The sequence below is a fragment of the Rattus norvegicus genome, chromosome 19, assembly GCF_021556685.1.
Source record: "Rattus norvegicus strain SHRSP/BbbUtx chromosome 19, alternate assembly SHRSP_T2T, whole genome shotgun sequence".
In the NCBI taxonomy this organism is placed as follows: Eukaryota; Metazoa; Chordata; class Mammalia; order Rodentia; family Muridae; genus Rattus; species Rattus norvegicus.
Window position 1 is genome coordinate 14,158,350 of NC_141552.1, and position 25,867 is coordinate 14,184,216.

Consider the following 25,867-nt stretch of genomic DNA (forward strand, 5'->3'; position numbering starts at 1 on the left):
GAACTGTGTGGTGCTGGTCACATACCCTGTTATGTTCCGTATGTTACGAGGTTTGTTAATCTTAACAAGTTCCCCAACTATGAGCTTCACATAGTACCCATTAGATTCAAGGAAAATAGGAACAATTATGTGTAAAATGACCCGAGTCAGGGCCCATAGACAGCAGCATTTCCAGCACTTGTGCTTTAGCCCATGTGGATTTTGCAATGAGCTGGGCCTAGCAATGTCCAGTACACAGTTGTGAGCTGTTGCTCTGGTTGAACTGTATTGGTGTGTGCATTCAATGAACTACACCTATTTAAATGAATTCAGTGTTCCTGTGGTCTGAGTCCAGACCTCTTGACACCAAATCTTCCCGTCAGCAGCACTTAGGAAAAGAAGCTAAGGTTAGGAAAGGTGACGTCTTGTCATAAATTATGTGACCAGAGGGATGGAGAAATGATCCCTTGTGTTAAGAGTCAAGGTGTCCTCTGTAATATTCAGGTCTATACTGGCCCTGTGCATCAGCTTCAAGGACCCATTTCTGATTTTCTTTGGGGTTCCCATGATGATGCACTCAGACATGATTGGAAAGAACCAAAATGGTGGTCAGACTTGATTTATAAAATGCAGGCAACATTGCAAACTTATGTTACAGGATATTGGATTCATATTATCAGCCCCAAGATAGTGTTATTTACTTTAAAAAAAATTACCTCTGGCAGTTCAGTTCAGCACTAGCACCGATATTTTACCCTAGAACTTTTTTTGGTTGTTTGTTTGTTTTTTGTTTTTGTTTTTGGATGAACAAGTACTTTCTTATTTTGTGGCCCAGCCCTAGCTCTTACTTCTTTGCACAGTCACAGAGAGACCTCAAACATATACTCAGCCAAAAGCAGGGGAATGTAGAAAAGAGCCTAAGGCAATACCACATAATGACATTGAAAGTGGGTGGCCAAAAGGTGTTATACAATTAACCTCACTTCAGTGAGTGATGACATACCAACCTGGTGGCCTACGATTCTGGAATATTAATCAGAATCCTTTCGTCATATTAGATCTTAATAGAAACAAGGAAGCAGTCCTTTCCTGAAGTATATATTCATCATACGTAAAGAAGATATTACATCCATATACAACTCAGAATAGAATTATCCCCCAAGACCGGAAAGATCTGGCAACATTAATATTAGAAGCTTCTCCTGTGTTACAGTGGTAAGCACAGAAGAAAGAGGAAGATAGGGCTGAAAACAAAAGCATCAGGCCAGAGCACTGTTTCTCAGGATGAGTTGCTAGGTGAAGGTAAATAAACCTTACTAAGTTTAATACAGTATTACATACACTGTTGTAAGTAACTGGAGCCGAGGCTATCCCCAAAGGTTTGCCTGTCTGTGAAATCTGATACCCTAACTCAGGTGTCTTCCCTGGCCTCAGTGGGAGAAGGTGCACCAGCCCTACAAAAACTTGATGTGTCTTGGTGGAGGCACACTCTGAGGGATATTCCTCTACTCTCTCAGAGGAGATGGTGTGAGGACATTGGGGAGGAACTGTGGGAGAGAAGTAACAAGAGGAAGGACAGCAATTGGGATGCAAAGTGAATTTAAGCCTGAATTAAGGTGAAGAGACACCTTAACTAAGGTAACTAATAAAAGAATCAGTGTGTGCCCATGGCTCCAGGTAGATATGTAGCAGAGGACTAGCTTATCTGGGATCACTGGGACGGGAGAACCTTGTTTCTGAGGAAGCTTCATGAACCATGATATTGGAACTTAGGCCTCTGAGGCGGGAGTGAATTGGTGGGTGGAGGAGCAATCTCATAGGGAGAGGGTGTGGGGGACAGAAGAGGGGGTCATGTAGAGGAACATGGAGTGGGAGATAAATTGGAAATGTAGATAAAGTGATGAAAGAAAACTAAAAAACATCAGACTATGAGTATCATTTAATTCAAGCCTCAAATAATAAAAACATAAATGCGAGAGTCTCCTGGTCCTGTTCATGTCATCCTGAATCTTAAAATCTTTTTTCCTCCAAATTCCGTGCCACATGAGGTGCACTGAACTGTCAGCTGCCTGCTTGGATGACAACTGCAGCAGCTTCCCTATGCACTTGCTTTGTAGGAGCACGAAATCTATTGAGCTCCCTTTTCCAAGTTGGAACTTTAATTGGTAAGAGTCTTGCCTTGAGGACACCTTCCACATCTCTACAGTACAGAGGCAGGAGGCTTATCGTTAATAACATTCATCTCCTTAACTATGTCACCCTCCTCTTCAGCACATGAATTTGCTGTGACATTAAACTTCTTAGTGATCTTTTCCACTCAAAGCTGCACATGGTTTTCATGTGTTTGCCCTGTGTGTTGTTCCTTCTCCTGCAGTCTTGAGGAACAGTGACCAAAAGTAACCAAACCACAGACTCAAAGCCATGTTAATACTGTATTGTGTACTATTTTCACAGAGTTGCCTGAGGTGTAAATGGGACATGGAGAATTCGAACATAGTTTGAATCTTAGGCCTTTCACTGGGCAGTCCCTCATCTTCTCTAAAAATTAACCCCATTCTTCTACCATTGAGACCCACCTGCTGGTTAGCTCTTTACCCCTCTGCCGTGGTCTGTTCCATATCTCTTCCTGCCCATGTCTACTCTGAATCTCCTGCTTCAGCTTGCCTCTGCCTATGTCCCTCTCTATGCCCGGAAGTTCTGCCCACATACTTCCTGACGAAGCTCTTGGCCATCAGATCTTTATTACATCCAATCGGCAGTGAGACAACACCTGATACATCTCTTAGCTTGTGTTGAGCTGATGAGAAGGACAAACATCCACAAAATAGCAAACCTGATGATGGGACATAGAAATGACAAGAGAAATCCTGCCAGCACTTAGCTCACTGCCAGTACAGAACTAACAATTGAAAGTTGACACACCTTAGTACAAAGGGAGGTCACCTCAGCATTTCCCCTTTTACTCCAAGAAATACCTTTAATTTAACATTAATAAGCTAGATAAAATAAGAAAACTTATGAGATGCATCAGGTAAGAATTACTGTCACAATATTCTGTCCATTCGTATTTTGCAAAATTGGAGAAGGTACTTCATTATCTAAATTATATTAGTCTAAAATTTTGTACCTAAATCATTTTCTATCACTTTTTAAGCTTTGTATCCCTTATCTATCATAACTTTCATTTATTAACCATAATAAGTCTTCTGAGACCAAATGTACTTTCATTAATTCCAAACAATTTAAGCGTTTATGTCTTTCATCCTTAAAATTTGACACATTTTTTGCGTACAAATTTTCTTTATTCAGCTTCTACACGAAGATTATTTTTGCTCTGATTTAGAGCAGGATGCAAGGGTGGAGTGCAGACCTGAGGGGAGGGCAGATGAATGGAGTTGAGCTGCAGGATGTGAGGTTCACAGAGAATAAATAAGAAGTTAAAAAAAATAAGAAATGAGCACAGTGGGGATGAAGCTGTGAATACTTGGCATGGGGACGTTTGGCAGTGGACTGGGCATTTTAGGGGTGGGGTGGATTGGCGTGGGTTCTGGAGTAGTAAGGATGATGTCTGTTCTTGTCTTTTGGGGAAACTCCTCGGTCTTCTCCCATCCCTCCTCCACCTCTACCCCCACCTCCAACCGCCATAACTGCCTCCTACCACAGCAGCGGCTTCTGGGCATCGGCCTCTTTCTGCTCAAGCTCTTCTATGTGCTCGGGGTGGTACAAGCTTTTAAAAGTCCCAGGCAGTGGGCAGACCACGCACACTCTCCTGGCATCCCCATCCTCTCTCAGGACTTATGGTGCCAGAGCGGATATCGCAGGAGTTTTAATACTGCTGTGGAGTGTCCATAGAGCCCTGCTTTCTGAGCCTCCCATGTCCACCCTGTTCCTGTCCAGGTTCCTGGCTGTCACATTTCTGCACGATGGTGAACAAGTTTGTTTTTCTGATTCTCATAACAAGAAAAGGTTAAGACTAAACTATCTAATCTTCAACCCCATCCAAGATCTGAGGAGGAGAAATGTTGCCTGAATAAAAGGAAATTCAGAGCAAACAGCTTCCAAATCTAAAGAAATGACAGAAATTGTTGGCTACCCTGGGAGTCAGTCAGCAAATATTCCTGTGTCACTGTGGCATCCACCTTCAACTCACTGGGCCAGGAGCTCTGACAACAATCCTTTGAAGCAGGTCACTTGAAGGACTATCCTATTTTTTTTTCCAAAAACTGGGACACAGACTTCCCCATGATCAACTTCTGCACAGTCTGGACAGCTTTCTGGCAGCAGTAGAGGTAAGTGGGTAGTATTTCACCCAATGGTTCTTTAGAGCCCATCATCTTTTTCAGAATAGATTGGGGACACTACCAGGAGTTGAGGTCTCTCCCACTGTGAAAAGCCTTTAACTATTAGGACATCTGAAATGGCAGATTCTTCAGATCTCTAAAGGATTTGAGAACCACTTTTGTATATAATGTCTATCTCAGTGGACAAATGTGGCTTTTTTTCCCCAAGGGATTTACTTCCTACTTAACTTTAAAAACATACACAGGAAGTTAAATAAAGCTTATTTCTGTACCTAACTAAAGCAGTACCTAACATGACTGGAAAACTGATTATTTATAGTTGGAAAGTACTAGCTTGAATTCCTTAATTATCCACGGCAGTGTGCAGTAGTAATTTTATAAAATTAGAATTTTACACCACATTGTGAATAAGTTGCATATACTTATATCTTAAAAATGAATTGAATCATTTATGCAAGTACAATTTTAAATTCTATCATCATTCAAAAATCCATGCCATCCTAAAATATTTGAGACTTGTTATTGCTTTCTAGTATAAATAGAGATACAGTGATCTATGATTTTGTCATTTTAGTCCCTTCTCCTGATTTCCCACAACATTAGACAGAGAATTGAGGAGAGAAAGAGAAAGGAAGAAAGACATCCCTGATTCGAATCTGCTTTACTGTTTCCTCCCTGACCATGGCCAGTAAGAACTTGCAACCAACCCCCTAACTGACAATAATCATCTACAGCCCACGGCAGACAAATAACCACCCATCCACCCTTCCTCTTGAGAATGAGGGGGTCATGTTCCTTTAAGTTGCTTCCCAATGTGTGTGGGGTGACAACATGTTTTGGGGACCTTTCAACAATTGGGACATTTTCCAAATCCTGGGAGATCTTGCAGTTTCCTATGCGTCCAGACCCTGAATGTGGAGGGATTAACTGAAGTCCTGGCTACATTAACAATGAAAAATACAAACACACATTCCTACCATATGAGGAAGGTCACCGGATATCTACCCCTTGAAGTTTGCTCAAAACAATTAGTCAATTAGCTTTTTATTTATCTTCAGGTCACTTCTTAGTAACCAGGCAGAAAAGAGACAGATTGTTTGCCAAAATTATATCAATTGCTTCTAAGCCAGTCACCAATTGAGTTCCTGCCATCCTTTGAAGTTTCATCAGAGAGGCTCTATTTTGCACAGACTCACAATACTTATGTCTCCCATGTGGCAAACTAAAAGAACTGTTAAGATCTCCTTAAATAATTCAACAGTTTTCCCAATCCAAAGTCTCCCACCCTCCTCCAAAAAATCAAGAGATTCCTCACAAACATCTCCACTCACTTCGGTACCAGTTTATATATCAGTCACATTTCTGTTACTGCAGAAAAATACTATGACCAAGAACAACTCAAGGAATACAGTTCTTCACATTGTGGTAACCAACCCCAACTACCAAATTATTTCATTGCTAAGTCATAAATATAAGGTCGCTACTGTTTGAATTGTAATGTAAATAGCATGTATAAAGTATGTCTCATATGTGGTTGTTCCCTGAAGGGCTTGCAACCCACAGGTTGAAAACTGCACTTGTGTGTGGTGGTGGGAGGGGGGGTGGTGAGTTTTTTGTTTTGTTTGTTTGTTTTCCTTTTTCTCAAAACCCAAATGCTGATAAGAACATAGGCCAATATCAGGCTCTTCAATTTTATTCCATTAGGCACTGTGTCTGCTCTCATGATATTAACATGCTGGTTTTTCTTTTTTACTATTCCCCAAAATGAAGGTGAAATCATTAAAGGTGATGCCTCCCGCAGTGCTTTACTGTCTTATTAGTTAGCAGTGTCTGACTGCCCTGCTCAGTTGTGCTTTCATGTGAGTTCTGAGATTTTTTTTTTCATTCCCATGAAGTTCAGCATTGAACATCTGTGACTTATACCTGATTTTAGTGGAAATGCATTAAGATTTTTCTCCAGTTAGGATGCTGTTGGCCTTGTATATTGCCTTTGTATTGTGAAGTTATGTCTTCTCCATATCTCAGCTTCTGCAGGACTTTTTCTTGAATCGCTGTGTGATTTTGCTAAAGAAATTGTCTGCCTCTAGTGCAGTGATCATGTGTTTCCTGTTCTTGGTTTTATGTGGTAAATTGTTTATTCATTTGTATTTGTTGAAACATTCTTGTACCTCTGGAATCAAGCCAGCGTCATCATGGTACCTGATACTTTTGGTATTTTCCTGAATTTTATTTGTCAGTATTTTATTGAGAAATTTTTCACTTAAATGTTCCTTCCAATCTTATTTTCTTTTCTATGTTGCAAAGAGACACCATGAGCAAGGGAACTTATAGAAGAAAGTTTATTGCAGCTTACAGTTTCAAGATCATGAGTCTTTGATTATTATGCTGGGGTACATGGCAGCAGGTAGGACACCATGTTTCTAAAGAACTGGCTGAGATCTTACATCTTATCTGCAAGTTGGACACAGAAAGTGACTGTTAACTATAAATGGTATTGAATTTGGAAACCTCAATGCCCAATCCCATAACATTCCTCCAACAAATCGATATCTTATAATTCTTACCGAACATTTCCACAAACCAGGAATAATCATTCCTATATATGAGTTTATGGGGGCCATTATCATTCAGATCACCATATTCCACTCCCAATTCCTCATAGGTTCTTAAACATATCATAATAAAAAAATACATTAGCTCAGCTTCCAAGACTCCTGTAGTCTTTCGGTCTCTGTACAGTTTATCCACAGTGCTTTATGATACTCCAGGCAGTCCCTTAATTATTCCCCCTACAAAATCAAAAGGCAAATTATACACATCCAATGTGTAATGCCAAAAGTAAATGTTATCATTGCAATGGGAAATTGGGAATGTGGTGAGTAAATTCACGGCATAAACCAAAAAGAGCGCACTCCAAATTTGCTACTTCTGATGAATGACAAAGGGATTAGATGGGTCCACTCCCGTGGCTTTGCTGATTGCAACATAAATCCTAAAACTATGTTGTATCACAGAGATTTGTGGTGCTTGTGTTTTTATTGTCATTCGTTTCTAGGAATTTTAATTTTTCCTTATGGATTTCTCCCTTGGCCCTTTCAGTAGTGTGTTGTTTGTGTTGCTGACTTTCCATGAGTGTGTGCACTGACTGTACTTTCAATTGTGTGATATCAGTTTGATTCCTTTGTGCTCAGATAGAATGCACGACACTACTTCAACCTTCTTATCTTTCCTGAGGGTTGTTCTGTGTCCTAACCCGTAGTCAATTTTGGAGACAGAAGCACAGGCTGATAGAAAATATATGTATAGTTCTGTGTAGTTTGTTAGGTCCATTTGACTGATGATGTCACTGAATTCTGCTCATCCTCTTTTGTTTATTTGCATGTGATCTGTCAACTGGTCAGAATGGACTATTAAAACCAATTACAACCACTGTTATAGCTAATCTGTAGTTTCATATCTATCTGATAGTATGTACTTTTAAAATTAGGAAGCTTGTGTTTAATATGTATTTATTTAGAGTTGTGGTATCTTTTGATAATTGCAAAGTATGAAGTGAATGTCCTTACATGTTGTGGACAGGATTCGTTTGAAATCTATTCTGTCAGCTAGATAGAGAAACTGCATAGAATTGCTATAGGGACCTGTGTCTTAGGTCTGTTTCCCTAGTATATCCTCTACATCTCTCATGATGGTGATCCTGTTTCTGGCTAAATGTATGTCTGTTTACTGGGGAATTGAGTTTAGTGACATGTATTAAATTTTGTCATTTTGTTAATTTTTGTGGTTTTTATTGGCCTCTTTTGATTGACTGTCATAGTTTTGTTACATTATTTCCTGTGTCCTCTGGTATTTTATGCTTCCCTTCAAACTAAAGTATTCCTTTTAGGATCCTCTACAGAGCTGTCTTACTGGTTATACATATTTTGTTAAATTTATTTTTAGTGTGCATTCGTCAGCACAGTAGCTGTGCAGCTGCCTGCCCTCCATGGTATCAGATCTACTTTCCAAACAATAACGCTCAACTCTTACTGACTGTGTAGCATATTGGCTGCTCTTTGTTCCCCTTGGACAGCCCGCAGGACCAGGTGCTCCTCTCCCTTAACCATGGCTGCTGTCCTCTTCCTCTCTCCTCTCCATCACACACGTTCTTCCTTTATTCTCTGGCAGCTTCTTCTTCCTTCTTCCCTCCTCATGATCCTCTCTAGCAAAGCCCTCAAAGCTCCCCTCCCCCATCTCTTGGCTGTGCAGCTGTTGGCTGGTGGCTTCTTTATAAACACAGTTAACTGGGAGCAGGGTCAGGTTTTTTTTTGGATTAACCAGTCTTGAGTTCTACAAATTAGCAGTAAAATACAAGCAGAATTAGGCCACTCCACCACAAGGATTTCTTTTGCTTTGTTTTGTTTTGTTTTAATTTTTCTTTTACCTTTTACTTTATTTTATTTTTGGCTATTTTTTAATCATTAGTTTTTTTATTTATGTATATTTCAAATGTTGTCCCGCTTTCCTGACTCCCCTCATCAAATCTTACATCCCATTTCTGCTCAGCTTTGCCTATGTGACAGTGTTCCCCCACCTACACATATCCATCCCCATCTCACACCTCTAGGATCTCCTTTTGGTGGGACAATAGGCCTCAGGGTAGTCAATGGCCTCCCACCCCATGATGCGACTTAAGTCAGTACTCTTCTACACAGTTACCTAGAACCATAGAGCCATCCTTGCATATACTTTGGCTGGCAGTTTGGTCCCTAGGAGCTGCGGGACTGGTGACAGAGGATCTGGTTAGATATTAAAGACAAATGGTTTCTGCTTTCTCCTCTTTTTTCTGGTTATAGGTGAAATCATGTTTGTTTGCTTCCCTTTTTTGAAATTATTGAGTTGATTAATTTCTTGGTTTTTCTTGTGTATAGTTTAGCTCATTTTCTTGGGGTTTTCCTCATATTATCCTCTGTTGTGCTCTCTTAAAGAAAAATATTGTTTAAATTTGGTTTTGTTGTGAAATATCTTGGTTTCTCTATTTATGGTGATTGAGAATTATGCTGGGTATAGGAGTCTGGGTCTGCAATACATCTGCCCAAATTTTTCTGGCTTTTGGAGTCTCTGTTGAGAAGTCTGGTGTAATTCAGATAGGTCTGAATTTATTTATTACTGGTTATTTATACCCTACCCCTTTTAAAGTTCTTTCTTTGATCTGCGTATTTAGTGTTTTAATTATTATGTGAATGGCAGAGTTTTTTCTGGTACAATTCATTTAGCCTTCTGTAGGCCTCTTGTACAGTTATGGCATTTTCTTCCTTACCTTATGGAAGTTTTCTGCTATAATTTATTGAAGATGTTTACTGGACCTATGAACTGGAAATCTTAATTCTGTTCTATATTTATTATCCTTAGATTTGGACTTTTAATTGTGTCCTGAAATTCATGGATGTTTTGGATTCAATAAACCATACATGTTTATCTGAGATGGGTGTTTTGTGTTTTGTGGGGTGACCTCCTTGATGCCAACTCTTACATTTAGTAGCAGGTTGGATAATGAGACATGGTTAGGAATGGTGACCTCTTGACATAAACTATATGAAAATAGGTAGGTTAATTTATGTGTGTCAAGTATCAGTAGTCTCCTGGGTGGTTTTGGTTCCCAGTTGGCCATGTGCAACAGTTTCAAAAGCCCAGGTTTGATGTTCCTTGGTTTTCCTATGATGATGCACTCAGATATGACAGATATCAACAGAATCCTTGTCAAAGAACTTAATTTATATAATAGACCAAAAATTACTAATTATGTTACAAAATATTTGATCACACTGTGATCTCCAAGAATGTATTATTTACCGATAAACTATTGTGTGGTATAGCATCGCCATGGCACAGACATTTAACACGAGGGTTGGTTGTTTGATGCAAACATGGACTCTAATTTGGTAAGGCTAACCTACCACACACCTTTATTGCAAAGTTAAAACTGCACTTAGGTTCAGAGATGGTCAAGGAAGGACTTGAAAGGAAATGAAGATAACTAAACCAATGGAAAGTCTTTGAGTTGAAGGATTTTTAGAAAGTGTGCAGAGGGAACAGGAATGCTCTTCTGGGAGGTCAGTGAATTAGGAAGGACAGTTGGGAGTTGACTTCTGTATCTGACTCCTGCGACTTCACTGGTAAAAATTAACGTCTGGAATTTTGTGTTGTAAAACAACACATTGGCTCTGCAGCTTTTGGCAAGGGCCATGGACAGAGAGATCACACCAGCTGGGGACAATCTGAAAAGAAGTCAGGTTTTCTTAAGTCACCTGAGAAGTCCTCACGGAGAGAGGAATGAATGGGCAGCACCATAATAGAAGGCCTTAGGATCTCAGATAGTTCTACTCTAGATGCCTTGAAAATAGAAGCAGAAAATGAAAAACTAAATGACTTCACAGGAATTAGCTCAATTCTGAGTATGATTATTTCATATTGGCATTTTATACCTGATTCATTTTTTAAAAAATTAAAAAAAGAGCCTTCTGTTTTAATGCGAGGCTGTCTTAGAATCACAAAATGCTTACAACACCTACATCTAACAGTATCGGGCTCGAGATTCTACTTTTAAATGCATCACCATCGAGAGCTTCCATTTAACCAGCAGGGTCCATGCCAGGCAGACACTGAGCAGGTTGTATGTTCTGTTAATCTCCACAACAACCCAATTCAGCAGAAACACGTCCATTTTACAGATGAAGAAACCACAGCTCAAAGCAAATGAGTATCAGGGTCCCCTCAGTCTCACTGACTGTCACTCAGACCCACATCCTTCTCTGTAAAGGGAAGCCATGGGCCTGATGTGGGCTGTGCAAGCTGACTCTGCTGAGATGATCAATGCTATTCTTGACCCTGGGAGAATTTAAGACAAGGTGACCCACAGACTCCCGGGATAGATTCTGCCTCTGGGTTCTAGGGTGTGACACAGTATCCCTTGCCATGGGTCTCTACTCACATGAGGAGTCTGTTCCCATCTGTCAGCTTCTATGGCAGTGGCTCAAAACACTCCTAGTGGTGCAACCCTTTAATACAGATCTTCATGCTGTGATGGCTCCCACCAGGAAATTATTCCATTGCTACTTCATAACTAATATTGCTACTCTTATATGTGTCATTGCATGCTAAGTATCTGATATGCAAGGTATCTGACATACACTCTCCTAGAAGGGGTCATGACACACAGGTTGAGCAACATTACTCAATAAACTTTTTTTTTCTTTTATAAAGAGAGGCCTTCGTCTCAGAAGGACCTGGACCAGATGCCCTGTAGTAGTGACAAGTTTTAGCAGGCCCAAGGCTGCTTGCCTTAATGACACAGACATTCCTGGCTAAAGGCACAATCTGAAATCACTGTCCCCAGGATATTTCTTACCTCAACCCCCCCCCCCATTACAATGTCTGTCTCCTTGGACATATCTGTCCAGGAAGCCAGTCCCTGTAGTCTCTGATACAGACAGAATGCTAAAGGCAAGAATGCTTTCCCTCTGTTGGCCTACCGTCACTTCTACAGAAGTAAGTTCAAATCCCCGAGTGTAAATGTGTGTCTTTAACATAGTGTGTGAAACTTGAAATCTCATCTGTTTGTGTTAGCAAAAACCTACTCTCACTTCAGATTAACAGCTGACCAACAATTATTTTCAGGAGACCACAGAGGCTGGCCAGGCCTGCAGAGTCAGATCCCCTCCCTGCCTGGGATGATCCCACCCAGGTTGGACTTCAGCTTCACTTATCAGCTGATATCAGAAAAATGTTATCTTAAGATTCTGCAGTCCACGGTCTGGACAAAAGTTGTTAAATGGCTAGTATGGGAGTTTTCTCCAGCTTAAAATCATTCTGGTCTCTTCTCTCCCCTGGACTGCCCTCTGTTCTCTCAGGTCTGTTGGTCCTGGAAAGACCTGGGTTCACCTCAAGGCCTGGGTTGTGGAGGAGGACTTTTTGTTGTGGAAATGAGCATGGATCAAGGATGTAGCCCTACTCTGACTGGGCAATTAAGCTGCAGAAAATCTTCTCCAATGACAGAACTAGGTCATGTGGGAGCCAACACTGTTTCAAAGGGAGAGCTGGTTGCTTTCTCCTGGAAGAAGCACTTGGGGGTTGACTGTCACTTCTGAACCTTCTGTTCTAAGTCACTTCTCAGAAGAAACACTTTGCCTTAAGTCCTCTGTGGGACCCACCCAGCACTGGGGCTGGAGGATCCTATGGTGTTGCAGCTCTGAGCTGGGAGGAGGAGCTAGCACACTGACATGAAGAAGCCTGTTTTCACAGCTGATCTGGATCTGAGGAACAGGTGCTTTTAAAGAAGCATGTGAAAGTATCTCCTGCAGGGGAGCTCACTATGCAGGGAAAGTCACACAGGACAGGGAAAAGTGGCTTCCCAACTTCCACTGGGCAAGAACCAGGGAGGGTATTGGATGGATGATCAGAGAGTTTGAGAAAGGCCTGCACCTCCCTGAGTGTCCTCCCTCAATCATAAGTCCCCCTACTGCCCCAGGGGCACACCTGAGGCTCAGCAAAGCCTGCCACCTGCTGGGGTCCCTCAAACTAAGCAGTGAGTGTAGAACTGTGCAAAACACATCTGGGGATGGGGAGACATAAGTGTCAGCTGGGCCTGTCCTCACTGCCTTTAGACTCTAATGGCAGGGCCGGTGCAGGGAATGGCTACTCCAGATCTCAAATGTCTTGGGCTGAAGAAGTAGGAGATGTCAGAGTCAGGGTCAGGGGCCGGGGCCGGGGCCAGGGCTGGGGACAGGTCAGGGTCAGGGTCAGGGTCAGGGTCAGGCAGAGTCAGGCAGAAAAAATTCAAGTCCCTGCCAGCAGACTGATAGGCTATGGGCATGAAGAAGTGCTGTGGTAGAGAGTGCCCTTGTTCTCTCTGGTTCGGCAAGTAACCAAGGTGTGATGGGAAAAGTTGGGGAACTCACAGACAAATGATTTGACACCAAATCTTCCCTTTGGCAGCATTTAGGAGAAGAAGCTAAGGTCAGGAGAGGTGACACCTTGCCATAAGTTATGTGACAAGAGGGATGGTGAAATGATCCCTTGTGATAAGAATCAAGGTTTCCTCTGTGGCACTTAGGTCTATACTGGCCCTGTGCAACAGCTTCAAGAACCCATTTCTGATTTTCCTTGGGATTCCCGTGATGATGCACTCAGTCAGGATTGGAAACAACCAAAATGGTAGTCAAAGTGCTTCATTTAAAAAATGTAGGGAACACTGCAAACTCATGTTTCAATATATTTGATTACATTGTAAGCCCCAAGATTTGTTATTTACTTAAAAAAATGTACATCTGGTGGTGTAGGTCAGCACTAACACAGACATTTACCTCTAGAGCTTGGTGGTTTTTATTGATAGAGAAATTGCATAGAATCGCCATAGGAACCTGTGTCTTAGGTCTGTTTCCCTAGTATATCCTCTATATCTATCATGATGGTGATCATGTTACTTGCTAAATGTATGTGTGTTTACTGGGGAATTGAGTTTAGTGACGTGCAAATATTATTTAAACCTATGTATTAAATGTTGTCATTTTGTTAATTTTTGTGGTTTTTATTGGATTCTTTTGATTGACTGTTCTAGTTTTATTAAATCATTTCCTGTTTTCTCTAATAGTTTATGCTTCCCTTCAAGCTAAAGTATTCCTTTTAGGATCCTCTACAGAGCTGTCTTACTGGTTATACATATTGTGTTAAATTTATTTTTAGTGTGCATTAGTCAGCACAGTAGCTGGGCAGCTGCCTGCCCTCCATGGTATCAGATCTACTTTCCAAACAATAACGCTCAACTCTTACTGACTGTGTAGCATCTTGGCTGCTCTTTGTTCCCCTTGGACAGCCCTCAGGACCAGGCTCTCCTCTCCCTTAACCATGGCTGCTGTCCTCTTCCTCTCTCCTCTCCATCACACACGTTCTTCCTTTATTCTCTGGCAGCTTCTTCTTCCTTCTTCCCTCCTCATGATCCTCTCTAGCAAAGCCCTCAAAGCTCACCTCCCCCATCTCTCTGCTGTGCAGCTGTTGGCTGTTGGCTTCTTTATGATCACAGTTAACTGGGAGCAGGGTCAGCGTTTGGGGGTTAACCAGTCTTGAGTTCTACAAATTAGCATTAAATAAAAGCAGAATTAGACTAATACACTACAGGGATTTCTTTAGTTTTGTTTTGGTGTAAGTTTTCTTTTATCTTTTCACTTTCTACTTTATTTTAGGCTATTTTTTTTATTAATTGGTTATTTTATTTATTTATATTTCAAATGTTTTCCTGCTTTCCAGACTCCCCTCATCAAATCTTAAATCCCATTTCTGCTCAGCTTTGCCCATATCACAGTGCTCCCCCACCCACACATATCCATTCCCACCTCACAACTCCAGGATCTCCTTTTGGTGGGGCAACAGGCCTCTGTGTAGTCAATGGCCTCTCCCCACATGGATGCCTCTTAAGTCAGTCCTCTTCTACACAGTTACCTAGAACCATAGACCCATCCTTGTATACACTTTTGCTGGCAGTTTTGTTCCTAGGAACTGGGGGATTGGTGACAGAGGGTCTGGTTAGATATTAATGACCAATGGTTGCTGCTGTCTCTTCTTTTTCTGGTTGTAGGTGAAATTATGTTTGGGTGCTTCTCTTCTTATTTTTGAAATTATTGTGAGGTGATTAATTTCTTGTTTTTTCTTGGGTATAGTTTAGCACATTGTCTTGGATTTTTCCTCCTATTATCTTCGGTTATGCTTTCTTAGTTTAAATTTGTATTTGTCATAAAATATCTTGGTTTCTCCATTCATGGTGATTGCGAATTATGCTGGGAATAAGAACCTGGGTCTGCATTACATCTGTCCAGGATTTTTTGGCTCTTTCAGTCTCCGTTGAGCAGTCTGGTGTAATTCAGATAGGTCTGAATTCATTTCTTAGTAGATATTTATACCTTACCCTGTATAATATTCTTTCTTTTATCTGTGTATTTAGTGTTTTAATTATTATGTGAATGGAGCAAATTTTTCTGGTTAAATTAATTTGCGTTCTTTAGGCTTCCTGTACCTTTATGGCCTTTAATTTCTTTACCTTATGGAAGTTTTCTGCTATGATATGTTGAAGATGTTTACTGGACCTATGAACTAGAAATCTCAATTCTCTTCTATGTCTCTTATCCTTGTGTTTGGACTTTTAATTGTGTCCTGAAATCCATGGATGTTTGGATTCAATAAAGCATACATATGTATCTGAGATGGGTGTTTTGTGCTTTGTGGGTGACCTCCTTGACCCCAACTCTTCCACTTAGTAGCACGTTGGATAATGACACATGGTCAGCAATGGTGACTTCTTGCCATAAATTATATGAAAATAGGGAGGTGACTTTATGTGTGTCAAGTATCAGTAGTCTCCTGGGTGGTTTTGGTCCCCGGTTGGCTGTATGCAACATTTTCAAAAGCCCAGGATTTATATTCTTTGGGATTCCCATGGTGAGTCACACAGACATGACAGAAAAAGACCAGAATAAACAGGATAGTACTTGACTTATGTAATAGAGAGAACATTACTAAGTTGTGTTACAAAATATTTGATCACACTGTGATCTCCCTGAATGTATTATTTAATGAAAAACTATTGTGTGGTATAGCATCGCCAGGGCACAGACATTTAATGCAAGAGCTCTTTGTTTACTGTGAACATGGACTTTATTACTGTTCACCTCACCTACCTCACACCTTTACTGCAAAGCTAAAGGGCACTTAGGTCTAGAGCAGATCAAGGCACAACTTGATAGGAAATGAAGATAAGTAGGGCAATGGAAAGTCTTTGAGTTGAAGGATTTTTAAGAAAGTGTGCAGAGGGAGCTACAACGCTCTTCTTCTGGGGGGACAATGAATTAGGAAGGACAATTGGGAGCTTTACTTGAATTCAGCATCTGACTCCTGAGACTTCATTGGTAAAATTGATGTCTGGAAATTTTGTGTTGTAAAACAACACATTGGCTCTGCAGCTTTTGACAAGGCCCATGGACAGAGAGATCACACCAGCTCGGGACAATCTGTAAGGAAATCAGGTTTTCTTTCTTTTTTTTTTTTTTTTTTTTTGGTTCTTTTTTTCGGAGGTGGGGACCGAACCCAGGGCCTTGTGCTTCCTAGGCAAGCGCTCTACCACTGAGCTAAATCCCCAGCCCGAAATCAGGTTTTCTTAAGTCACCTGAGAAGTCCTCAAGGAGAGAGGAATGAATGGGTAGCACCATAAGAGAAGGCTTTAGGATTTCGTATAGTGCTACTCTAGATGCCTTGAAAATAGAAGCAGAGAATGAAAAACTAAATGACTTCACAGGAATTAGCTCAATTCTGAGTACGATTATTTCATATTGGTAGTTTATACTGGATTCATTTTTTAAAAATTTAACATAAGAGCCTTCTGTTTTAATACTAGGCTGTCTTAGCATCACAAAATCCTTACTTACAAACCCTGCCTGGCGCCCGGCATCTAACACTACTGGGCTAGATATTCTACTTTTACCTTCGTCACCATCGACAGCTTCCATTTAACCAGCAGGTGTCCATGCCAGGCAGACACTGAGCAGGTTGTATGTTCTGTTAATCTCCACAACAACCCAATTCAGCAGAAACACGTCCATTTTACAGGTGAAGAAACCACAGCTCAAAGCAAATGAGTATCAGGGTCCCCTCAGTCTCACGGGCTGTCACTCAGACCCACATCCTTCTCTGTAAAGGGAAGCCATGGGCTGATGTGGGCTGTGCAAGCTGACTCTGCTGAGATGATCAATGCTATTCTTGACCCTGGGAGAATTTAAGACAAGGTGACCCACAGACTCCTGGGATAGATTCTATCTCTGGGTTCTAGGGTGGGACACAGTATCACTTGCATGGGTCTCTACTCATCTGAGGAGTCTGTTCCCATCTGTCAGCTTCTATGGCAGTGGTTCAAATCCCTCCTAATGATGTAACCCTTTAATACAGATCTTCATGCTGTGGTGACCCCCATCACAAAATTATTCCATTGCTACTTCATAACTAATATTGCTACTCTTATAAGTTATAATGTGCAAGGTATCTGATATAAATCTTTGTGAGTGGTAGCTCCCCACAGGTTGAGAAACATTGCTTTATATACTTTTTTTTGAGAAGCCTTCATCTGAGGAGGACCTGATGCAGGTGTGAGAGCAGAGACACCCTGATGTAGTGACAAGTTTAGGAGGACCCAGGCTGCTTGCCTTAATGGCAACAGAGATTCCTGGCTGAAGGCACAATCTGAAATCACTGTCCCCAGGACATTTTTTCTTTTTTTTTAAATTTATTTAATACTTAATAATAATTCTTTGGTGTCCAGGCAAACATCCCCCTCCCCCCTCCCCTTCCTTATGGGTGTTCCCCTCCCAACCCTCCCCCATTGCCTCCCTCCCCCCAACCTGTTTTCACAGCTGAGCTAGATCTGAGGAACAGGTGCTTTTAAAGAAGCATGTGAAAGCATCTCCTGTGGAGAGCTCACTATGCAGGGAAAGTCACACAGGACAGGGAAAAGTGGCTTCCCAACTTCCCCAGGGCACTCAAACCAGGGAGGATTGTTGAATTTGTTCATTGTCTATTGTTATATCCCCCTTTTCATTTCTAATTTTGTCAGTTTTGGTATTGTCTCTCTGGTGTGCAGTTTGTTTCAGGAACAGGTTGTGTGTCTGGTGGATATTCTCAACAAAAAAAGAAAAAACAAAAAGAAAAAGGAAACAAAAAAAAAAAAAGCAAGCAAACAAACCAACAAAGAAACAAAAAAACCTACAAACAGCTCGTGGTTCCCTTGACTCTTTGTATTTTTCTCCTTGTTTGTAATTGATTGATTTGATTTGAGCCTTGAACTAATTTCCTGCCATCAAATCCTACCACACACTCTATAAGATGAGGCTTTGCCTCACCTTGGTAAGAGCAGCATGTAATAAATGAAGCTTATGCTGCTCTCTCTAGTGGGGATGACATCACAATCTCACTGCAAACCATGCACAGCGCGGTTGAGGCTGTATTAAAGTAGCGCACGATTTCAGTGCTCCCTGCGTGCCATGAGACAGTAGTAACATGAGTCTCCCTGCACCTGGACAGTTTTCACTAGGGACTACACACACACACACACACACACACACACACACACACACACACAAACGCACACCGCCTTTACTGACATGGTGCACATTCTTTACACACCAAAAATAAAGTGAGCAGTTATGAAACACATCAATAATGGAATCAATGGAGGGAGTTGTGGGGAAGCTGGGGCTTAGAGTTACTTAAAGGCCCTATGCAGGCTCAACTTTTGTTGGAGGAGAAACTTCAAGTGCAATGTGGTTCTTTATTTTCTTTCTCTCTAAGGAACACAGGGTTAGGGTAGGACCTACAGATTTGAGCATGTCGGGTAAGTACAGGGACACTGAATTAAATCCTAGGGATGGAACACAATTAATCTTCTACAAGATTACAGAGCAGCCTGGATGAAGATTCTCAGGTGAAAATGTGGACATCTCAAGGCAGGCACTGGACAATGGCTGTCAGTCTTGACTGAAGACTGGAAATGGTTTGCTATCTCATAGGAAAAGAAGGCCCCTCTGTCTACACTGTACTCTAAGGACAGTTTATTAGGTTAGGCATGACATGAACTATTGTCTCATGTCACAGATGTCAGTACAAAGTATCCAAGGTGTTGTATGCCAATGGTAGCATTAACAGAACAAAGCACACAGTGTCATTAAGACATAAATCATGAGTTTGTGTAGCAAGACCCAGGCCTCTTCCAGGTTCTTAGATAGTAACTGAGAACCTCAAATACGGTAGTGATGTGATAGTGTGGGGGTGAATCTAGTTACAACTACTTTCTATCATGACACAGAGGACACTTTTTGTGTTATGTTCAGCTTATAATGAATGACTAGACCTAAGCATGAGAATAACCAAATTCTACATTGCTTCTCTAGCTGCTGAGCTTTTAAAAGCCCTGGGGTGAAGGCAAGCTTTTGTGGACATTCTGGATTATTCCTTCTGTACTTTAACTCTCTGAGTCACCTCCACACTCAGTAAGTTAGTTCAATTCCATAAATTGGAAATCAGTCACTGGAAAAAATACATTCTCAATACGATCTCAGATTGGCCATGGAAAAAGGGTAGCTTGAACTGTCCCACCTAGGTTCTGGGCTTGCACAGGCCTGCTCTCCAGAAGAAACCTGTGTTCACAGCAGCAGGCTACATTCACTATAGATGTTCTTGAGGTTCCTCCCTAAATGGCTCAGATTAAAATAATTTTCTTGCTAACAATCAAAAAACTGATTATGCCAAGCTGGCCTAGAAGAAGCTAGCTTCTTTTCGGTATTTTATCAGTTGTGCACAATACATATGGTCATCATTGATAACAGTTGAAAGATCTGCTCTTATATGGAAACTAAGTGATGCTGGAGGATGATCCTGACCCACAATGAGGAGTGGGAACACCAGAGCCCTGTACGGATGCCTGGCAACCTAACACGTTGAGCACGCACGGCTCAGTAAGTTCCCTGTGAACACACATCTCCTGAGATCTCTCTATTTAATTGGAGGTGATCCTGTCCACCTAATACAGGACCTCATGTGGAATAACAGAAGCCACCTGCAGGAGCTGTGGTGATGACTCACAGGGTAGAGCATCTGCTGCTCTCTCAGAAGAACCACATGGACCCTAACAATTGGGTAAAGCATGTCAGTGATTATATCATAAAGTGTGTGCCGAGAAAAAGCCACATTATCCACACAAAAGACACTGTCACACTGAGTACCCCTTGGTGACTCTGAATTCACTTATTAGCCCGGGCTCCATGGAACATGCAGAGATCCATCTCTAGCTGTCAGTTCTAAGCCCTCAGGAGGGGACAGAACCCTTGAATAAGAATGATGGTCTTAAGAGTCAAGAGATAGAAATCAATATTTATTCATAATGAATGCATTTTTACAACAAAACAGGATTAAAATGAATGAATAAAAATATTTAAAAATATTGGAAAGTGAAAAACAGTAACAAGAACATATTAATATGAAACAACAAAAAGAAAACTTCAATTAAAATCATAACAAAAATATTTCTAAACAGCATATTCTTAACGAACATTTAGAAGCACAGATGTATTGCTGTTTCTCCTCTAGCACACATAATGAAAGGTGGTCCCCCAAGTTGTCTCTCAAGTGGTGTTTTCTGAAGAAGAAAGTGAGTAAGACCTCAATCAGTCAGGCTGGCTTAGTGTTATATAAATTTAGGGTCTCTAAGAAATGACAAATTAACTCTGAGGAAGAATACTCATCCAAAAAATGTTGTTACCGTTCAGGATGTTTGTCATCAGGGACTCCTGAGAAAGCAACTTATTCTTCAGGAAGCTCTCTTACTGCTGTGTGTCCAATTCCAGCTCTCTTGCACTTTCTGAGACCTGGGAGAGGAAGGCAGTTTTTCAGACACTGATTTGCTGGGGAAATGCAAGGCAGCTGTCAGAATGCTGCCTTCTACCACCTCAGTTCTATTGGACAGTCGACATGGACCTTTTAACTGATATCACTGTTGCTAACTCTGTGGGCAGGGAAAATCTCCAGCAACCGTCACAGTAATGTGGGCTGCCAATATGGGACCCAGACTTATACCAGTGCAAACCAAGAACAGGGCAATGGAAGGGACCTCATTGGGTTGCAGGAAGAAAGGAGATGTCCATATGTCACCAAGGTTAAAGCCAATGAGAAGTACTAATTTGACATTTGCATTTTGTTCTTATCCCGCAAAGGTGCTTCCTACACAAGAAGTCACATGACCACTTGTCATTTGTCAAGAACCAAGAACTTGTTCAAAACTCTACATAGCATCCAATCTATCACGTGCATGTGCAATAATGTGATATGTTATTGATCTGTCACCATTTCTATAATGCAGCTTCAAAAAGAGCAGCAAAATATACTTGCAAAATAATTCAGTTTCTGAAAAGTGGTTGACTTCCCAGAATACTTGTGCATAGGCAGAGCAATGAACAATTCCATTACATGAGGTGGTTGGCTGGTTGTGAGTGTAAATTAGAAAGGTGGTAGGAGAGAGCAAAGATGTATCAAATTGGCAAACTTTATCAGATATTGTTAAGCTAACACAGCTGCTTGTCCCTACCAGATGGTGCTGGGTCTGGACGTTGCTGGTCTTTATCTTTCTTGTTGAAGTCAACCAAATATTTCTGGTTCAGTGCACACTCAAGATGTCCCTCCTTGCTCCCCTGCTTCCGTTGGACCAACTTCTTCCTGCATGTGTTCTCCATCAGGAGCTGGCTGAGCAGGTTTCTGGAAATACAGTCTGCATAGTAAGATCATGCTGCCCCTTTCTCCCATTCCTACTCCCAAGTACCACTAACTCTACCAGGTCCCAGATACCCATGAAGACTTAATAAAATGCATCTTGATACATATAATGCTGCTGCACAAACCACAAAGAGTTAATTCAGGGAAGAATAAATTGTTTGCTTGGCGTGAGCACCAATTAGTGTCCACATCTCTCAAAAAGAACACGGATCTACATCTATCCATGAAAGCCCAATGCATGGGGCAACATCAATTAGTAGTTGGCAAACACCTGCAAAAGAGGTCAGTAGAACCAAGAGAAGGTCATGCTAACCATGTGGTCCACGCACTGAGTGTTGTAAAACCTTGTATGACCACAGAGGCCCAGGTCAGCCTAATAACGTTCTGCTGACTTCAATCAGTGCTGTTCTATCTAGAGCCTTCTGAAGATGCCTAGACAATCCTGGGATGAGTAACAGTCTTTTATGGAACTGAAAACTGAGTCCTGATGACCCTGGCACACTGATGTGTAAACAGCACAAGAGATAGAACCAGAGCTGAAGACCGTCCAATCCAGAACAAAGAAATCAGAAATGGCCATTCCACAGGTGACAGCCTTTCTGACCAGGACTTACCTAGAGAAGGTAATCTCCTTCTTCAGCTTATGGTTGTTCTCATGGATCTCAGTGTTCTCCATCTCTAAGTTGTGCAGAATTGACATGACCGCCTCCTCCATTCTCTCCAGGTCTTCATAATATGGATTTGGCCTGAAGTGTGGCCTGGCCCCAAATGATAGAATACAATGAACATCAGCATTTAGGAAGATATGAACTCAGGGTGGGTCCTGTACTACACCAGTCCTGGAAGGACACCTTCTGAATTCTACATATTGGACCTTCTTCAGCTTCAGAAACATGTTTTTCTGCGTCCACCACACCAGAATCTCGGCATCCAGATGGAGGGTTCCCTGGCTCCCTTTATTCAATCAAGAGGAAATCTGCAGTCCAGCCAGTTGAGCTATCAAGAGCCTAGGCCACACCTCCCCATGCTCCCCCACCCCCAACGCACCCAGAATCCTGTGATTTCCTTTTTCCTGTCCTGATAACAGACCATATATCAACCCAAAATTATAATCTGCACAACGAATACAAATATACAGGCAAACGTGGCCACATAAGCAAAGAACTGTGCTGTTGACAGTGGGGCTCCCAGAACAAAGCATTCGCATCACCATGAAAGTGTTACAGGTAAATACTCAGGCCAAGACATAGACTCCTATATTCCAGGTGTGGAGGGAAATATAAACATATAACGGTTGTGCATATGCATTTGGATGTATGCACACACAGACTCACAGACTGAGACACACCCACAAAAAAAAGAGAAAAGTTAACAGAATCAGAGAAAGAGAAAAACAAATATGGAAACAGAGAGCACTGTGAGAACCAGGAGAAATGCATGCACCATTGCTGTCTCAGAGTGCAAGACACACAGACAATAACAAACAGGCCTGAGCCTGAGACCTTCTAGTCAAGCATTGAGATGAACAGTTTGGGAACAGGCCCCTCGGGCTGCTGCCTGGATCTTCCAGCACTGAGTCCCCTGCCTAGCAAGTACAGAGACTCACCGTAAACTCACTGCAATTACAATCTTGCAAAGCCACCATCTGTCAAGGGCTTTGCAAATGCACACTAGACACTCACTCTCCCTGACTTTATCCCCGAATTCTTCATTCAGACCACAAGATCTGCTTTTCAATAAATTGAAGCAGATGAGTCCATTTTCCATCTTGCTCCTCAGGAAGGGTCAAGGTTCTGAATCTCCTCTATATGGGAGGTGAGGTTTAGCACAGGGTGGTTAGGGAGGCACAGCTTTCTAGAACCCAAAACCTTAATAGGATAAGAAGAAGGTGACCTTGCAGACCCAGGAATGAAACAAGAGCATTTGGAGCAATTCATACCTGTTCTTCATGGATCTCTCTGTCAGAAACCTCAGGCGATCTCTCAGGTCATTTCTCTCCTCGGTAATGAGCTGCAGCTCTTTAATCAGCCTCTCTTTTTCCTTCTTGGCCTGATTCTCACTTGGGGCAGTTTCAGGGGAAGATGTTTCTCTCCCAGCATCTGTAGGTAGAAGAACACAAGTGAACCTGCATGGGGAGAATGCATAGAGTGTACATAGACCACAGTTAGGCCTAAACAGGAGAACAAGCCTGGAACCCAGTGTCACTGCTAGGCGATTGGTCTATCCTTAAGAGGCGTCCTCAGTGGATCTCAGTTCTCCCACTACTCTATAGAGACCAAGAGATGTAAGCAGCCAGGTGTGCCCTATGCCGGACATCAGGTGCTTACATGTACTACGGAGATGGCTTCTCCAGGATTATCATCAACTGAACAGGGTACAGCTTGGTTTCAGGACCATCACCCCTGTGGTTTCAGAACTCAGATGATAAATTCACCATCCACAAAACTTGAGTGATTGGAGACACTCAGATGTCCTACCCTGATACTCTAGGCCAACAACTTTGGATTTAAAACACATTTCCAGGGAGGACATGTTCAACAGACTTATCAATTCCCCTATATGAAATAACAAATGCCCCAGAAATTCCAATAGGTTACAGGATGAATCTTGGTCCACATGTTCCAAACAGTTTTGGTATTTTAGAAAAATGTGTGTAACACACAACCTCTAATATATAAAGCTAATGATGACCCTGCCAGTTAGAAGAAATCAGAGAAGGTCTAAGAACATAAGGTTATTGCCTGGAGCACAATCTCTCCCTGTTACTACTGTCAGATACCCACTGTATTTAAAGAAGCAATGAGAGTGAAATACATTGCTGCCCTGTCTAAACTCAGAAAAGGTGGACCCTCCATGACTCCTGATGGTGTTATTATATCAATGTAACCTAACAAATTCACTGTAAAAGTAAAGGCCAGAAATTCACAGGATAATAGCATTGGCCTTACCATATACTCCCTGTGGGGTTGGGGAAACTAAACTTCCGAAATCCTGACTTTCAGGAATTGTGATATTCATGAAAATTCAATTCCTTTTCCGATGCTCCAGTTGTTGTGGCCCATTGCTAGAAAGGTCAGCTTAAGCCTGCAGCCCCCCTGACAGGGAGCTCAAAATATACTGCCCAGAACTTACTAAACATTCCCCAGAAGTGCTGTCTTTGTCCATCATTACTTTGAGACGAAAGGCCAGATTCCTTCACTCTAGTCTGTCCACAATCGACGTTCCCCCTCCCAAAACGCTTGCGAAGAAGGGAAAACATGACTTAGCTTGTAACCGCCAGACTCAGTATGAGAGAAACTAGGGCACTGGTTGTCACCAAGTTTCTCATATGAGGACTGCAGGAAGTGTTATATGGTAGTCAGTTCTGATTAGACATTTTAGATAGAACAGTACACAGTGACTCTTGATGTGATGGGCCCTATATAAAGCTTTTTGCAATATTGGAATTTTAACAAACCTCATCCAGAACGTACAGAAGAGGTAAGGATGTGATCACCATGTCCTTGCTCTCTATCAGGTTATTTTTCTGTGTCCCTGCTTGTCAGGCATAGAACAGCAACACTCTGAAATAGCTGGTAGACATGGGAAAACGTGGTTAAAACTATAGTTGTGGGTTACACACCTCAACTGTCAAAGGCTAATGCTGTCCTCACAGTCCTTGGAAGCCACTCTTGTAAGCCTATCTATTGGAAAGTGGAAGGAGGTTTATCTGAGCTCAAAGTGAACCTGGCCAGCCAGGGAGAGGGCAACATGGGATACTTGAGACCCTGTCTAAAACCAGCACAGAAACCCACCCTGCATTCAAAGCATCATCCACCAATTCTCGATTATCTACCATTCTCTCCCTACCAGTCGTTCAGTTTGGAATGGTAGAAAAAAAAAAAAAAACTGGGACTGATCTTTCCATTCTAAGGACCTTGATATCTCTTTCCTTAGGTTCACCTTAAGAGTGCATACAAATGGATATCATCATCTGAACATCGTAGTATTATCTACTCTGTATATGTAGCATAATACTGTGCCTATGACAATCTCAAGCTTCCTTGAGTGTTGTTGCCCCATCAAGAAGTGTGATGTACTGAGGCCAATCCCTAGGGATCCTTTCAAGGGATTAGAAGGAAGCCATCAGAGATACTCCACTTCTTTGTCATTAGATTAAATCAAGTTGACACAATGTGAACCTGGTGGGCTATTTAACCATGCATCTTTCTCACAACCCCACCTTTCTGAGTTCAGTCTATGGCAGAATTCAT

General features: G+C 41.7%; 1 protein-coding gene across 1 annotated transcript; it reads right to left on the reverse strand.

Moving 5' to 3' along the window:
- Positions 1–20,195: 20,195 nt before the first annotated feature.
- LOC147998814 (uncharacterized) lies at positions 20,196–24,873 on the reverse strand. The gene is made up of 5 exons (XM_087595376.1): positions 24,747–24,873; positions 23,554–23,713; positions 22,229–22,372; positions 21,430–21,596; positions 20,196–20,713 (listed from the first exon to the last, which is right to left on the reverse strand). Exons 1-5 carry the CDS (start codon positions 24,871–24,873, stop codon positions 20,649–20,651), a joined length of 663 nt encoding a protein of 220 aa, XP_087451502.1. The 3' UTR covers positions 20,196–20,648.
- Positions 24,874–25,867: the final 994 nt, after the last annotated feature.

Coding starts and splice junctions, on each gene's coding strand:
- LOC147998814 (XM_087595376.1), bottom strand. CDS start 24,873: ATGTTTTCCCTTCTTCGCAAGCGTTTTGGGAGGGGGAACGTCGATTGT. Junction 23,714..24,746: donor GCACTTCTGGGGAATGTTTA/GTAAGTTCTGGG, acceptor TTCTACCTACAG/ATGCTGGGAGAGAAACATCT. Junction 20,714..21,429: donor TCCAGACCCAGCACCATCTG/GTAGGGACAAGC, acceptor TTCCTCTCCCAG/GTCTCAGAAAGTGCAAGAGA.